This window comes from Aulostomus chinensis, chromosome 17, assembly GCF_037954235.1.
Source record: "Aulostomus chinensis isolate RoL2024-O1b breed Wild chromosome 17, RoL_Achi_v1.0, whole genome shotgun sequence".
Classification (NCBI taxonomy): domain Eukaryota; kingdom Metazoa; phylum Chordata; class Actinopteri; order Syngnathiformes; family Aulostomidae; genus Aulostomus; species Aulostomus chinensis.
In genome coordinates, this window is record NC_141336.1 from 26923105 (window position 1) to 26938578 (window position 15474).

The 15474-nt window shown below is 50.0% G+C and overlaps 2 protein-coding genes across 2 annotated transcripts; one reads left to right on the forward strand and one right to left on the reverse strand.

Moving 5' to 3' along the window:
• Positions 1-72: 72 nt before the first annotated feature.
• Positions 73-4971, reverse strand: lrrc57 (leucine rich repeat containing 57). Its single transcript, XM_086181933.1, has 6 exons — positions 4556-4971; positions 3559-3764; positions 3209-3344; positions 2581-2849; positions 2235-2420; positions 73-2079 (listed from the first exon to the last, which is right to left on the reverse strand). The coding sequence occupies exons 2-6, from the start codon at positions 3640-3642 to the stop codon at positions 2038-2040; spliced, it is 717 nt and encodes a 238-aa protein (XP_086038059.1). The 5' UTR covers positions 3643-3764; positions 4556-4971; the 3' UTR covers positions 73-2037.
• On the forward strand, positions 4815-14366 carry srp54 (signal recognition particle 54). The gene is made up of 17 exons (XM_086181932.1): positions 4815-5320; positions 6520-6640; positions 7043-7134; positions 7269-7360; positions 8199-8283; positions 8780-8884; positions 9359-9425; positions 9560-9617; positions 9713-9863; positions 9936-10084; positions 10170-10270; positions 10343-10429; positions 10500-10573; positions 10727-10835; positions 10951-11121; positions 12858-12953; positions 13925-14366. Exons 3-17 carry the CDS (start codon positions 7057-7059, stop codon positions 14014-14016), a joined length of 1515 nt encoding a protein of 504 aa, XP_086038058.1. The 5' UTR covers positions 4815-5320; positions 6520-6640; positions 7043-7056; the 3' UTR covers positions 14017-14366.
• Positions 14367-15474: the final 1108 nt, after the last annotated feature.

Sequence of the window (15474 nt, forward strand, 5' to 3'; positions counted from 1 at the left end):
GAACAGTAATACCTTCAAAATAAGACGTTCCTTACCACTTCACAATTAAACGTTAGTTTAATGGAGGGTTTCAAACTCTTGAATGCACAACACGGCTCTGCTCTGATACACCCGATGGAACGTGCAACTATGTGATATTGGCACTTATTGCCAAATGTCGCCCGCCTACATTCACAAACTCTTGACATCAATCTACCTCCAACATTTTATTTCTAAATTCTCTCCCTCTAGCAGGTTAGCTTAATCAGTAGGGATTCGCGAGTTCAGGTTCTTTTAAACTTTCAGGTGTGCCGTCCAAACCGGAAATACTTTGAAACAGCGCCAACTTGACAGTGGTTGAGGGGTTCCTCCCTGAGGAATGAGGCCTCACGGTGCCTGACCGCCATCTGGTGGTGAGACGGCAGATTTCAGGTTTGCCGTTTCTAGTGACGTGTGTGCTTCAATCGTCCGTGGACGAGCTGCTGCCTGCTGACTCGCCGTGTTTGCGTTAAAGTCGAGGGCAAACCTCCATTTCCTCTCCTTAGTTCTTGCAACTGTTCCAGCAGGAACGCCTGACGGCTAAGAACGAGCGGCCGTGTCACATGACCCCACTCGTCCCTTTCTCTTGGTCAAACATCCAGCGTGCCGCTGTCTCCGACTCCGAGCTTTCTGTTTGACATCTCACACTCACCTCCACCACCTGTGGAGCACCAGCTGACTGTTTTGCCTGACAATGAGCTCAGTTTTCATCGGATTAAACGCAGTTTGACCACGTGATTCTCCACCGCCCCACCCACGTTGAATTACAATCTGACTGGAGGAACTGGGGCCTTCACCTTTATCTTAATTTAATGCTAACAAAGACCTGCGGCAGCTTTTTCAGTGGCGCTTGTTTGTCGAGATCCTCAGGAGTTCACTGGAGGAACTGGGGCCTTCACTGGAGGAACTGGGGCCTTCACTGGAGGAACTGGGGCCTTCACTGGAGGAACTGGGGCCTTCACTGGAGGAACTGGGGCCTGACTGGAGGAACTGGGGCCTTCACTTGAGGAACTGGGGCCTTCACTTGAGGAACTGGGGCCTTCACTTGAGGAACTGGGGCCTTCACTGGAGGAACTGGGGCCTTCACTGGAGGAACTGGGGCCTTCACTGGAGGAACTGGGGCCTGATTGAAGGAACTGGGGCCTGATTGAAGGAACTGGGGCCTGATTGAAGGAACTGGGGCCTTCACTTGAGGAACTGGGGCCTTCACTTGAGGAACTGGAGCCTTCACTTGAGGAACTGGCGGCCTCACTGGAGGAACTGGGGCCTTCACTGGAGGAACTGGGGCCTTCACTGGAGGAACTGGGGCCTTCACTGGAGGAACTGGGACCTTTCGTTTCCACAATTCCAATGTAGCATGAGATGAGGACAGTCATAGCAACGGGACATAATTATGGTCATTAGCAACGACCACGTGATTCATGCTAGCGTGCTGACGTATCATTCTACCGTGACAAGAAACCCACAGGGACATTCCTACCTAGTAACCATGGCAACCATCTGGCACCATGGCAGTTAATATACATGTTAGCATGCTAATGGCTAACAGCTAACATGTCACCAACTGAGGGACAAGATTTGATGTAGCCTCCTGCAAAAATGGCCTGAAATGTTGCTGAGAGTTCCCAGCCAGCTTCGAGCACCTGAAAGCAGCACAAGAACTTTACAGGAGTTTCGTCCACTAAAGTTACGTAGTGAAGCATCAGCATGTTTATGGGTTTATGGGATGAATGTTCTCAGATGGCGTTCAGCTGAACTTGCATTGAAGCAGATCTTCTCATCTGAACGCCATCTGACTGACCAGCAGATGGCCTGGCAAGGCATCACAGTTTGTTCGGTGTGCTCATCAACTCAACATCACTTCCAGCCACAGAAGAAGAGCAGCTGATGATGATGATGCTTCTTCTTCTGTCTCCCATGAGTCTGGTCTTTGGCAACAGACTGCCCTGCTCTCCGCCTTCAGCAAAAGAGAAGTAGCAGCGGCGGCAGCGTGTCCCAGCCTGCCTGCCTCCAGTGTCCTCAAGCAAACTTCTTCTTAGTGGCAGTGAAGCGCTCCATATACTGAGAAGGAAACACAGGACGCATTCTGATCTTTGATTGGCTGACAGTGACAAGCAGGGGTACTACTAACCTCGCTTAGCACAAAACCTTTCCATTGAAACCCAGGAGTGGATTATGTCCCACGATCCCTGAATGCACCATGACAGCTCACTCACCTTGTCGTATCCATCCAGCTCTCGCAGCCTCTTAACCTCAAATAGGTTTCCCTCCACGGAGAAGAGTGACACCTGAGACTCGGCCAGAATGGTCAGCGGGATCGACGCCAACTCCAGACAGTTCTCCTCCACACGGAGAACCTTGAGACGGGGACAGCGGGACACGCTGGCTGACAGGATGGAGATCTGTGGGCGGGGCCATGTCATGTCAGCATGTTGATATATCAGGGCCAATGAGCTAAAGGCTCTGAGATGACGTCCGTTTGATCGTCAAGTATTTGTCCAAACGTCTACCTGATGATTCTGGCTGGTCCAGAACTTCTATGGTTCTACTGAGGTGTAGTACCTGGTTCTGGTTGAGATTGATCTCGATGGCCTGCAACTCGGACACCTCAGGTGGGACGCACTGAATCTGGTTCCGGGAAAGGTCCAGCAGGTCCAGCTGTCTCAGGGTTCCCAGTCCAGAGGGGAACTGTGAGATCCGGTTCCCAGACAGGTTGAGGGTGCGCAGGCCTCTGAGCTGGGCCAGCGTGGGGGGAAGCTGCTGAATCCGGTTCCCATTCAGGCTCAAAGTCTCCAGTTTCTTCAGTTTACCAATCTCAGGGGGCAGACTGGCTGAGGAGGTGAAGGCAGACGGTGAGTGCCTCCCACACACACATATAAACACACACACACACACACACACACGACGACTGTGTTATTGATCTGATCGTTTGATCAAAATATTCCCGTGTCTAATATGTGGACCAATCACAACAGGCCTGAAGCAGACCAAGCGTGCAACACACGGCTCACACAGAGCGAGCGAGTGATTCGGTGCTGCAGCTGTCTGCCGCCACACGGTGCCGGTTAGAACTTTTCCACTGAAAACAACAAAAGCAATGAGTTGTCCTCACGTCACGTCTAGCTAGGGATCCGTGTCACGCTTTCAGCACACAAACGCTGATGTGGCATCAGACAGCAGCTCATCTCACCGAGCCTGTTGGCGTTGAGCGTCAGACTCTTGAGCTGCAGGAAGTTTCCAACACCAGCAGGAAGAGCCTCCAACTTGTTGCCAGAGAGATCGACGGTGCGCAGGTTGGCAGTGAGCCGCTGCAGCTCCTCCGGAAACTGAAAAAATAAAAGAGTAGACTGTTGACTCCCAGAGACCAGCGCCAGGGGAGACACCAGGGGAGAGGGGTTTGCTGGTGACTAAAAGCATGAGATTGGTGGCAGCGGGCCACCGCTCCCGGACCACTTCCCAAGCACCACATTGCCTCGCTGCTGCCTCTTAAGGGACAAAGTGGTATTACAAGATGACAGGAAAGGTATGTGAGGGGTTTACCTCCAGCAGCCCTTTGTCTGTTAGCTGGAACACACCGGTTTTCTGGGAGGTTTCCAGGTGAGATTTTAGCGCGCTGTTCCCCATCTGCACCCTCTGGCAGGAAGTTGTCAGTTCGCCTTCACTGTTGATCTACAAGGTCTAGCCGTCCTCTGACCTGCGGTTCTGGTGTGGGAGGTGCTGACTCACAGCCGTGGGAGAAACCAACCCTTCAAAACAAATACACAGATGTTTCATAAATAATAAAACACGTGCTGCGTTTCCCCGCACAGGCACATGAAATTCGAACAGCCTGATGACATCGTCCTAAGCAGTAGCGCCCCCTGCTGCGACAAACTAGAGTGCAGGATGCTGAGGAACCTGAAGGGGCACCGGGACCCTCTATCCAGACCAGTGGTAGTAGTAGTAGTATCAATAACAGAGAATGTTATTACGTTTCAGGTAGCTTTCATCACGGTGGCCCCCCAGCAAGAAGGTTGTGGGTGGAGCCCCGGCTGCAGCACGGGGTCTTTCTGGGTGAGTCTCCATGTTCTCCCTGTTCCTGCTGGGTTCTCTCTGGTACTCCAGCTTCCTCCACAGTCCAAAGACATCAAGAGGGACCAGGTTAATCCAGACTCTAAATTGACCGTAGGCGTGGCTGGGAGAGCCAATGGTTGTCTGTCTCTATGTGTTGGCCCTGCCATGGACTGGTGACCTGTCCAGGGGGAAGGCTGCTGGGATAGGCTCCACCCCCACCACCCTCAACAGGAGGAGAGGGGGAAGATGGAGGGATGGTTACGTCTCCTTTCCGGCCTGTTTCCTGCAGGTGGCGGTAATGACCCATGACGTGCTACAACGGTTCGGTATTCGTCCATCCGTCACGAGCGTCCCTTGTCGTGGGTCGACAGGACCGCGTTCACCCTGGTCGGCCTGCTCGAGGGTTTGAGCCTGGTCCGACCCGAGGCTACAGCTAAACTGTCGTGTGACGGACAGACAAACGGTTAAAATGTGTTTTACTTACGTGTAAGTAACGTCAAAGTTGCGCCTTTTGTCCACCAAATGGTTTAAATGGTCGAAAGAGGCGATAAAAGTTCGGAGACGCACGATGTTGTTAACACTCGAACCGCTACGCTAACCCTCTGACGGCGGCAGGAAAGTGACGTCATTGTTGTGCATGCGCACTAGAGGATTTGAAGAGTAATCGTCAAATCTCATTTAGCCTTCTACTTCTATTACTACTGTGTTATATTATATTATATTACATTAAATACGTTCCTAAGAGGATTCAACTGATTCTTTTGTAAACTGGTGCAACGCCTCCCGCCAGAGGCCCGGCTCCATCCCAGTGGCTCCCTGAACCCTGAGGTTCTTAATAGTGTCCAGACAATCAAACCCAACAGAACAAATGCGTGCTGGAGCTGCGAGCAGGACTGAGGTAGGCCGGAGGAGCCGGAAGAGCCGGGTCGATGGAAGTGACATACTGGAGAGTAGATGGTTTCCGCTGCTGTTGCCATGGTGATTAGTTATGCAGGCGGAACGAACGGCTGTCGAGAAAATGAAGAGTGACCGTTTCTGGATCTGACATGTATGACGATGACGGCAGTGGGGTCAAGGTGGCCTACACTGATTAATTCCTCACAGGCTGATGGAAGCAATAGAGGTGAACGCCAGCAGGTGGCGCTAGTCCCGCTGATAGCACCAACGAAGAAGAAGTAGAGTTTCCGGGTGAGATTATTGGTGACGTCTCTCACAGCGGCTGCGGTCCAAGCAAACACTTCACGATTCGGTAAGAACCTTTTATCAGATGCGGAGTTGTCGGTATCCAACAGGCTCGCGTCACTATTCGCCTCGTTACGCTCCGTCCACACTCCATGCGCTACAGCCCGCTAACCAGCTAACGCCTCGCTAATGGCTAGCTAAGTCAAGCAAATGTTGGCATCCTGCAGCGTTGTAAGCAGTTCACATGTTTGTGAAAACTGACGATCAGTCGATATGTAATCGATATCACTTCTTAATAGGTGAAGGTAAAGCTCGAAGAATCCCTTCTTTTATGAATAAAAGGTTAATCAGATCGGTCTACTTGATCGATCACGTGGTTTACCAACACGATTAATCAGTCCGGTTTGGAAGCAAAATTGATGTGCCAATTTAGCGATCGATCAAATGTATGACTCGAAACGTAGTTCGGATAGTGAGTCATCTTCATTTCGACCAATCCAGCAATCAGTCATCCAACCAACTGACTGATTGCTCACATGTCAGGAGCCTCAAAATGGTCTTAAACTTACAGTCTATGAACAACTGAATGATATGTCAGTGCTGATCATTAGCTTTGATTAGTGATCACTGTTGTTTCTTCGCTGATGTATTAGAGGCGTAACACCCTTCATTCCTCCTCCGAGCTCCGGTCCCGCAGTTCCTGTCAGTGGCGTTGGGAGTGGCTACAGCAGAGTGACGTGGTGCAACGGCACCAACCACGTCAGCTTAGTTATGTGTCCAGATACTTCCTGTCCGAAGGTCTTGACACTCTGGATGCCATCTGCTGGCGCTATTAATTAGCGCACCAATCCAGTTTTTAGCATGTTGTTCTTGACCCCAGTTCTTTCACCAGAACGCTAGAACCACCCAGCAGAAAAGAGGAATATCATTGGTCATGATGAGGCGGATCATTCTGATCCTGGCACAACTGATACCAATCACCAACCAACATCACAGCAACAATAAGGACGGTCCAGCTGGATCCGGGTCCTGCTGGATCCGGGTCTGCGGGTACCGCATCAGACAGACAGCATTCTCACTGCATGCCCCCGCCCCCCGTGGGCAGGTTGTGATGGTGGCATCATGTCTGCTCCTTCTTGCATGGTAGCCAAACTGTAGGTTGGCTGCATCACATTGCTGCCGTGGCTGGCAAGTGACATCACGACCAGGCGAGCCCCGCTGCAGGAACACGTACGGTAACATGCAGCTCATGATGTTTCTCTCTAGACAGGGAGTGTGTTGCTGTGTGCTGCCAACCTCGGCTGTCAGCTGACCTGCAGACCCTCTGAGCGCGCTCATTCGGGGGGTTCCCCCACACGCACACGCTGAGCCTCTGTTGGAACACACGGTGAGTCCGTGTTCAACCCTTAAATCCCTCGTGCCACACGGTCATGTCATGTCATTTCCTAGGTTTCCCATGGTGACATTTTCATTTCCTGTGACATTGCATATTGTGAAATTAAAGAGGAGTACTTCAATTTGACATACAGGGATGTACTTTCGTACATTTTGATGAAAACTATATATTATCAGGAATATTACATCAGCTGAAATATCCCGACGTTGGTGATGGTGGTACTAATTTTGACATTCGTGTTCTGGGGTTAAACTAATGGGTGGAGCATGTTTAAGTCAGCACGCCAGGACGACTGGTGGCCGGGTCAGCTGGGCTGCAGGGAACCACCCTGACCGGGTTCCTGAAGGTTCCCTCTGTGGAACCACTGTCACTCAAAACAACTCTTTCTTTCAGCATCCACCAGCATCATGGTGTTAGCCGACCTGGGCAGGAAGATTACCTCGGCGCTGAGGTCGCTCAGCAACGCCACCATCATCAATGAAGAGGTAACACTGCTCTAGAACCAGAACCACCGGGCAGATCTCGGTCCTGACTCTGGTTCTGTGGGAGAATGTAACATTGTCCATCAGTGTTTTTGTGGGCAGACTGACAGTGACCCCCGACCCCTGCCTGCCCACAGGTCCTCAACGCCATGTTGAAGGAGGTCTGCGCCGCCCTGCTGGAGGCCGATGTCAACATCAAGCTGGTCAAACAGCTGAGGGAGAACGTAAAGTGAGTCTGGACCAGACCAAGTCCTGAATCAGTGAAGACATGGACGATACTTAGACCTAGACCAGACCAAGATGTTGACCAGACCAAGTCTTGAATCAGCAAAGAACTGGACCAGGACCGGACCACACCAAGACCTGGACAAGACTTATACCTGGTCCAGACTACAACTTGACCAAGACCTGGACCGGACTGGGTTAGAAGAACATCTGTACCAGGGCTCGCATCTAGACCAGGGCTCTCATCCAGACCAGGGCTCTCATCCAGACCAGGGCTCTCATCTAGACACAGACCACATCCAGACCAGGGCTCTCATCTAGACCCAGACCATATGTAGACCAGGGCTCTCATCTAGACCAGGGCTCTCATCTAGACCCAGACCACATCTAGACCAGGGCTCTCATCTAGACCCAGACCACATCTAGACCAGGGCTCTCATCTAGACCAGGGCTCTCATCTATGATGGTTGTGTTGGATCCACATGAAGCAGTGACTCGTCACAACGCCGCCTCATTGATTTTAAAGCTTAAATAGATTTTAAAAGCATTTTCACAGGTCAGATGTCTTCACTATGACCACATGATGATGTCATCATGTGGTCATAGTGCATCGTATGAGTCTGATGCTGACATCAAACCCTGTTTCTCTCGGTTCTCTGGGCCATTTTTGGAGCCTCTGATCAGCTGACTCATGCTTGAGGGCGCCTCACACACGCATCTCTGTGTTGGCTGATTTATACCAGGGAATTGCAGATGTGCGGTTTTATGAAGCGGAGTACGTCACCGCACCATGTCTTGCATTTGTGTGCACGTTCCGTGAGGATGGTATGTCGTCCCTGCAGGGCAGCCATTGACCTGGAGGAGATGGCATCAGGTCTGAATAAGAGGAGGATGATCCAGCACGCCGTCTTCAAGGAGCTTGTCAAGGTCATAACGTGTGTGTGTGTGTGTGTGTGCGCGCATTTTCCTGTCTTCCCACCTGTAACTCATGGAATTATAAGACGCCAATACAAATCATAAAAAAAGCTATTTCCTGTTCCTCTGTGTTGGACTCTATACAGTCCAATCAACCCAAGTCGTACATCCATCAAATATAATTATTCCTTTCAGTACAAGCATTCCATGTCTCGTCTATCACGATCATATTCAGATAAATTGCAAAAACTATGTGTTCAATGATCCGTCTGAGTTTAATGACATCGCTGAACCACATCCAATCCGTATGTTGGCACCTATTGAACATTTTTGGTCCCAAATGACAGTAGAAGAGCATGAAACCACAAAGGAGAGTCGTTGCATATCCTCTCTGCCTGTGTGGCCGCTCAGGGACGGCCTGTCTCAAGGGGAGGGGCCTGATCCCACACACAGTCGAGCACTTAAGGATCTGTGTCCATCGTTAAGTGCGTGTTTGTATGTGTTGCAGCTGGTGGACCCGGGCGTGAAGGCGTGGACACCTACCAAGGGAAAGAACAACGTCATCATGTTTGTAGGTCTGCAGGGCAGCGGGAAAACGACCACGTGCTCTAAGGTGACAACACATGACACTACCTACCTGTAAACACAGCACACACCCCTGCAGATAGCACCGCCCTTTGCCTTGAGGTGTTCAGACCTACCAGGAAGTTAATCTAGGGGTGTGAGATGTGGGGAGGACCAGAGACCACCTGATGCTTCTTCTGTCACAATGAATTTTGGGCATCATCTTTTCATGTGAGATGGAGGTTCATGAGATGAGTTTTACCTGGATCTTATGTGGATGCTGGTGCATTTACAGATCACTCAACCTACCTGGAGGCGACTTGGGGAGTTGAACCAGTCCCCTCTGTTGCTACCACCACCACACTATTTGGGCTCCCCAGTTCGTTTGTAATTACAATCAAGTCCACCAAATATCTAGTCAGCTACCATCCAGACGCAGATCCTGGAGACAGCAGCATGAACTTCCCGGAAGAGTGTGACATCACATCTGCGCTTTCATTTAAAACAAATATGTTTCCTGCAGTTGGCGTACTACTACCAGAGGAAAGGCTGGAAGACCTGCCTGATCTGTGCTGACACCTTCAGGGCAGGTAAACGGCATGGAAATCGTACTTCAACAACATGTCAACAATGTGAACAACATCATGTTTACATGACATGAACAACATGAGAACATCACATCACGCCTTCAGTCCGCTGTCTCTCTCTGGTCGTTTCTCTTCAGGTGCCTTCGATCAGCTGAAACAAAATGCCACCAAAGCCAGAATCCCGTTCTATGGCAGGTGAGTGATGTCATTTCTCAACAGTCAGGTGACAGGTGATGCCTCATTTGTGTTGCTGCCATGTGTTCAGTGTGTGTGTATGTGTGCACGCGCAGTTACACGGAGATGGACCCAGTCATCATCGCCTCTGAAGGCGTGGAGAAGTTCAAGGCAGAGAACTTTGAGATTATCATTGTGGACACGAGTGGACGACACAAACAGGAAGACTCGCTATTTGAAGAGATGCTGCAAGTCTCCAACGCTGTGGTGAGTACCTGGGCACAAGCTACGGGTTTTTCCCCCTGATCAGGTGTGAACGCTCCTCTTCTGTTTCCATAGCAACCAGACAACATTGTGTATGTGATGGACGCGTCTATTGGACAGGCCTGCGAGTCACAGGCAAAGGCCTTCAAAGACAAAGTGGATGTGGCATCAGTGATCGTCACCAAACTGGATGGACACGCTAAAGGAGGTGGAGCTCTGAGCGCGTAAGGCCATGATCTCCTTATGTGTGGTGATGTCACAGCGCAGCCAGACTGTAGGTTGATGATGTTGCACATTGTTTCTCGTCAGTGTGGCAGCAACCAGGAGTCCCATCATTTTCATCGGAACAGGAGAACACATTGACGACTTCGAGCCATTCAAGACCCAGCCATTCATCAGCAAACTGCTCGGTAAGATCAGTCACGTGATCAGGCAGTGGCTGTGTTTCCTTGGAAACGCTCTGTAACACTCCTCCTCATTAGGGATGGGAGATATTGAAGGTCTGATCGATCGTGTGAATGAGCTGAAACTGGACGACAACGAGGAGCTGATCGACAAACTGAAACATGGTGAGAAACGGCGAGTTCACAGGTGACCAGCGATGCGTAATGAGTCTAACCTCTGACCTTTGACCCTCAGGTCAGTTCACCCTCCGTGACATGTATGAACAGTTCCAGAACATCATGAAGATGGGCCCCTTTGGACAGATTATGGTAATGCCCATCATATTAGATCAAAAGACCCTGATATATTCGAAAGTGACAAACATCACACGACCATGCAGCCAAATCTCCTTGATGCTCTGTGTGTGTGTGTGTGTGTGTGTGTGTGTGTGTGTCACTGACTATGTGTGTGTTTGTTTTCAGGGTATGATTCCTGGCTTTGGGACAGACTTCATGAGTAAAGGGAATGAGCAGGAATCAATGGCCAGACTGAAGAAACTGATGACCATCATGGACAGCATGAACGACCAGGGTAACGCACACACACAAGCAAGCCTGTTGCTCTCTCCCTAAGCTGACAGCGGGAGCTACCGTTGCCCCGCGCAATAAGAGTTTTTTAAGGTATTATTAGATTTCCTGTCCTACAGAACTGGACAGTAAAGATGGAGCCAAGCTGTTCAGTAAGCAGCCCAACAGGATCCAGCGAGTGGCTCGGGGGTCAGGGGTCGCCACCCGGGACGTCCAGGAGCTGCTGACTCAGTACACTAAGTTTGCCCAGATGGTTAAGAAAATGGGAGGCATCAAAGGATTGTTCAAAGGTAACACCGAAGCAGGGAAGTGAACTGGTGTGTTCAGGCCCCATCAGATGAGTCAAATTTAGGCAGATTTTGGCTCAGTTATGTCTCCACTGACCACCGTGCAGCAGCGGCCCAACTGCAAACGTCACTAAGGACAAACACCCTTGTAATGTGACATATCCTCCGTTGAATCCAAGACGCACCATTAACCCAACAAGACGAGTATATTAGAATGTTTTTGTATTTTCCATCTAATCTCAGACTGACACCCTGATGCTGACCAATAAGAGGACACGAAGCTCCACGACAGCCGTTTAGTCCTCACAGTGACCAAAGGGTCGGGTCCAATCCTACAATCCTACAATCCTACAATCCTACAATCCTACAATCCTACAATTCTACAATTCTACAATTCTACAATCCTACAATTCTACAATCCTACAATTCTACAATCCTACAATCCTACAATTCTACAATTTCATTTAGCAGACGCTTTTGTCCAAAGCGACGTACAACACAAGCAAGAATTTAGACTTAATTAAGGAAAAGCCCATAGGAAGCGCAAAAGTGCTTCAGTTGTGATTTGGTCACAGGTGCTGCCATCTAGTGGTAGAAGAAGTGTTGCCCCCCCCCCTTTTTTTTTGACAAACATACAACATGACACAAACTAGTTAGTGCTACATAGTCACTAAGTGCTGGGTCTTGGACCCTCTGACTGATTCTACCCCAAAGAGGAGCAGAGTCAGGTTCAGTGCCTCGGTGCTCCCTGAACAATTGAGTCTTCAATTGTCTCTTAAAAGTAGAAAGGGACTCAGCAGAACGCACAGAGTTCGGTAGTTGGTTCCACCATTTGGGAACAACAGAAGAGAAGAGTCTGGCTAGAGATCTGGAGCAGCGCTGGGCTGGAAGCACCAGGCGTCTTTGGCATGCAGAGCGTAGTGGGCCAGAAGGAGAGTAGACCTGGATCAGGGATTCCAGGTAGGCTGGAGCCGTTCTTGTGATTGTTTTGTGAGCCAAGAGAAGTGCCTTGAATTTGATCCTGGCTGCCACTGGAAGCCAATGAAGAGAAAGCAGCAGCGGGGTGACATGTGCCCTTTTGGGCTGGTTGAAGACCAGACCTGCTGCTGCATTCTGGATCATCTGCAGAGGCTTGAATGAGCCTGCAGGGAGGCCTGCCAGAAGAGAGTTGCAGTAGTCAATGCGTGAGATGACAAGAGCCTGAACCAGAAGCTGTGTGGTCTGTTGGGTCAGGAAGGGTCTGATCTTCCTGATGTTGTAGAGGGCATAACGGCAAGACCGAGAAACTGAGGCCACATGAACCTTAAAGGTCAGCTGGTCATCAATCATGACACCCAGGTTCTGGGTCCACAATCAGTTTCTTTCTTTCTTTTCTTTTTCTGTGCACTAGACTGCGAGCATCACACATATTGACTCTGCTGTCATAGCCATGATTGACACTTTTCAGCCCGCCTCCCCAACCACCTGCAGATCCGTGCATGCATCCAACAACCGCAGATGACATCATGATGATCAGATACAGTGATTGGTTTGGAACGCGCGGCCAGTGTTGGCAGTCTGTTGGCCAAGACTGGACAAGACTTTTACAGTGTAGTGGGACATGATGACAGACAAAATAATGGTGTACTATGATCCAGATTTTAGGGAGACAGATTTGGGGCTGGTACTGGTGGACCTGGAGATTGAACTCTGGTGTCTGAGGTCTCAGGACATGTGACGGTGTGTTTGATATCTTCCAGGAGGAGACATGTCCAAGAATGTGAACCCCTCTCAGATGGCTAAGCTGAACCAGCAAATGGCCAAAATGATGGACCCCCGAGTCCTTCACCACATGGGTGAGACAACATGACCTCCTCCCCTCACACCTGTACCATGATCTCATCAATCAGTGTTTGACCTAAAAGACACAAATAATTTTTAATGTAATTTTTGGTAAAAGTCTGTTGTTGTGCATCGTCCCCAGAGACAGGCACAAAGGCAGAGACCCTCCTCTAAGGAGGCTGGTTAGCTTAGCCCAATGGCTGGTAGTGGGTGGGAAGTGTTAGCATCAGCTAGCTTAGGTCCAGGCTAGTTAGCTTAGCCCAATGGCTGGTAGTGGGTGGGAAGTGCTAGCATCAGCTAGCTTAGGTGCAGGCTAGTTAGCTTTGCCCAATGGCTGGTAGTGGGTGGAAGTGTTAGCATCAGCTAGCTCAGGTCCAGGCTAGTTAGCTTAGCCCAATGGCTGGTAGTGGGTGGAAGTGTTAGCATCAGCTAGCTCAGGTCCAGGATGCTGGTGTGTCCAGCAGGAATCCTCCTCCTCATCATCATCAGTAGCAGCAGTCGCTCTTCTAGTCCTCAACAAACTTTTGGTTCTGTTGACCCAAGTTCCAATGGAGCTTTGGAGGTGCTGCGTCAAATCACTGCGCCCAGTCAGGAAAGTAGTTCCGGCTACGTGTCTGATTCTACCACTACAACGTCTCCTCATGCTAAACTGGTATTCATCACCAAGGTTACACACAACCCTCCTGATATTAATGCAGGCAGAGACGCAGCTACGCGAATACGTCCCACCCACTCCCAGTCATTGTGCTAAGCTAACTAGCATGAGTCTCAGCTCCTTACAGGAGGGGTGTGTCTTCTCGTCTGTCTCTGGGGACGATGGCTAATAAGAAACTTTTACCAAAGGTGGGTGTGTTTTTAAAAAAGATCCATTGGGTCAGGTAACCGTATCCTCTGTGTGTGTGTGTGTGTGTGTGTGTGTGTGTGTGTGTGTGTGTGTGTGTGTGTGTGTGTGTGTGTGTGTGTGTGTGTGTGTGTGTGTGTTCAGGTGGGATGGCAGGACTTCAGTCAATGATGCGTCAGTTCCAGCAGGGTGCAGCTGGCAACATGAAAGGCATGATGGGATTCAACAACATGTGACCACCAACCAACCAGCTGCCTTACCTTGCTCAAACTTACATTTTTGCCTCCTGACAGGTTAAGGTGAAGGGGGGGGTGGCTTAGACAGAGACAGCAGGAGGTAAAAGAGGTTATCTAAAGGAACAGTACATCACGCCAGGAAACTGGGTCCAACTGCTCCTTTAAACCAGGAAGAGGAGGAGCTGCTTATTTTTTGGGCCTCATTAATTTAAGTTGTTTTGTGTATAAGATTGATTTAAGAGTCCTGATTGGACAAGAACGCACCACATGATGATGATGATGATGATGATGAAGATGAAGCTGTTGGGTAGTGACTATTTTTGCCAGATAATAAATATTTGTATTCACAATTTTAATGCTGTGTGTTTATTGGTTATATAAACATTTATGTAACCTGTCCAAGGTGACCCTGCCTCTCGCCTGATAGGCTCCCCCCTATTATACTATGCGGATGTGTGACATTCGTAAATGAGCTGACAGGAAACGTGACCTGCTAGCAGCTGGAATCCTGTGTTGATTTCAGCAGGAGTGTTCCTTACAGAAGGGCAGTTTCCGCTCCACTCAGCATTCTATCCATTTGTAGCTCCACAATCACGGGTGATGCGCCAGGCATTTCTCGCTAGGTTTACAGTGCACATTCACAGCTGGAACCTCAGCAACTCTACAAGCGAAACAATTCGCTGAGAACTCCTGTAAATGTTTTGCTGTTCACCTGTGCTCCGCAAATATGAATATGGTCCAGGCTTGGCTGCTGTTGACAGGAAATTGGAGTTCTGACTGGTGAACAGAAGATCGAAGAAGCTTAGTAAATGTGGCCAAACAGGAACAGTCTGATTTCAGTCTTTTCATAGACCACTTATCCAGCAGTGGGTAGATGGATGGATCAGTGGATGGATGGATCAGTGGATGGATGGATCCATGGATGGATGGATCAGTGGATGGATGGATCGTGGATGGATGGATGGATGGATCCATGGCCAGGTGGATGGATCATGGATGGATGGATTGTGGATGGATGGATCGTGGATGGATGGATTGTGGATGGATGGATGGATGGATCGTGGATGGATGGATGGATATGTGGCCAGGTGGATGGATGGATCAGTGGATGGATGGTGGATGGATCCGTGGCCAGGTGGATGGATGGATGGATGGATCGTGGATGGTGGGTGGATGGATGGATCCGTGGCCAGGTGGATGGATGGATCGTGGATGGTGGGTGGATGGATGGATCCGTGGCCAGGTGGATGGATGGATGGATGGATCGTGGATGGATGGATGGATCGTGGATGGATGGATGGATCGTGGATGGATGGATGGATCCGTGGCCAGGTGGATGGATGGATCGTGGATGGTGGATGGATCGTGGATGGATGGATCGTGGATGGATGGATGGATCCGTGGCCGGATGGATGGATCATGGATGGTGGATGGATGGATCCGTGGCCAGGTGGATGG

Bases quoted from the DNA above. Each gene is read 5' to 3' on its own strand.
- lrrc57 (XM_086181933.1), bottom strand. From the start codon at position 3,642: ATGGGGAACAGCGCGCTAAAATCTCACCTGGAAACCTCCCAGAAAACC. The intron at 2,850-3,208 runs GTGAGATGAGCT...TCACCTCCTCAG, and splicing joins GCTCAACGCCAACAGGCTCG to CCAGTCTGCCCCCTGAGATT. The intron at 2,421-2,580 runs GTACTACACCTC...CCCCGCCCACAG, and splicing joins TCAATCTCAACCAGAACCAG to ATCTCCATCCTGTCAGCCAG.
- srp54 (XM_086181932.1), top strand. From the start codon at position 7,057: ATGGTGTTAGCCGACCTGGGCAGGAAGATTACCTCGGCGCTGAGGTCG. The intron at 7,361-8,198 runs GTGAGTCTGGAC...TCGTCCCTGCAG, and splicing joins CAGCTGAGGGAGAACGTAAA to GGCAGCCATTGACCTGGAGG. The intron at 9,618-9,712 runs GTGAGTGATGTC...GTGCACGCGCAG, and splicing joins AGAATCCCGTTCTATGGCAG to TTACACGGAGATGGACCCAG.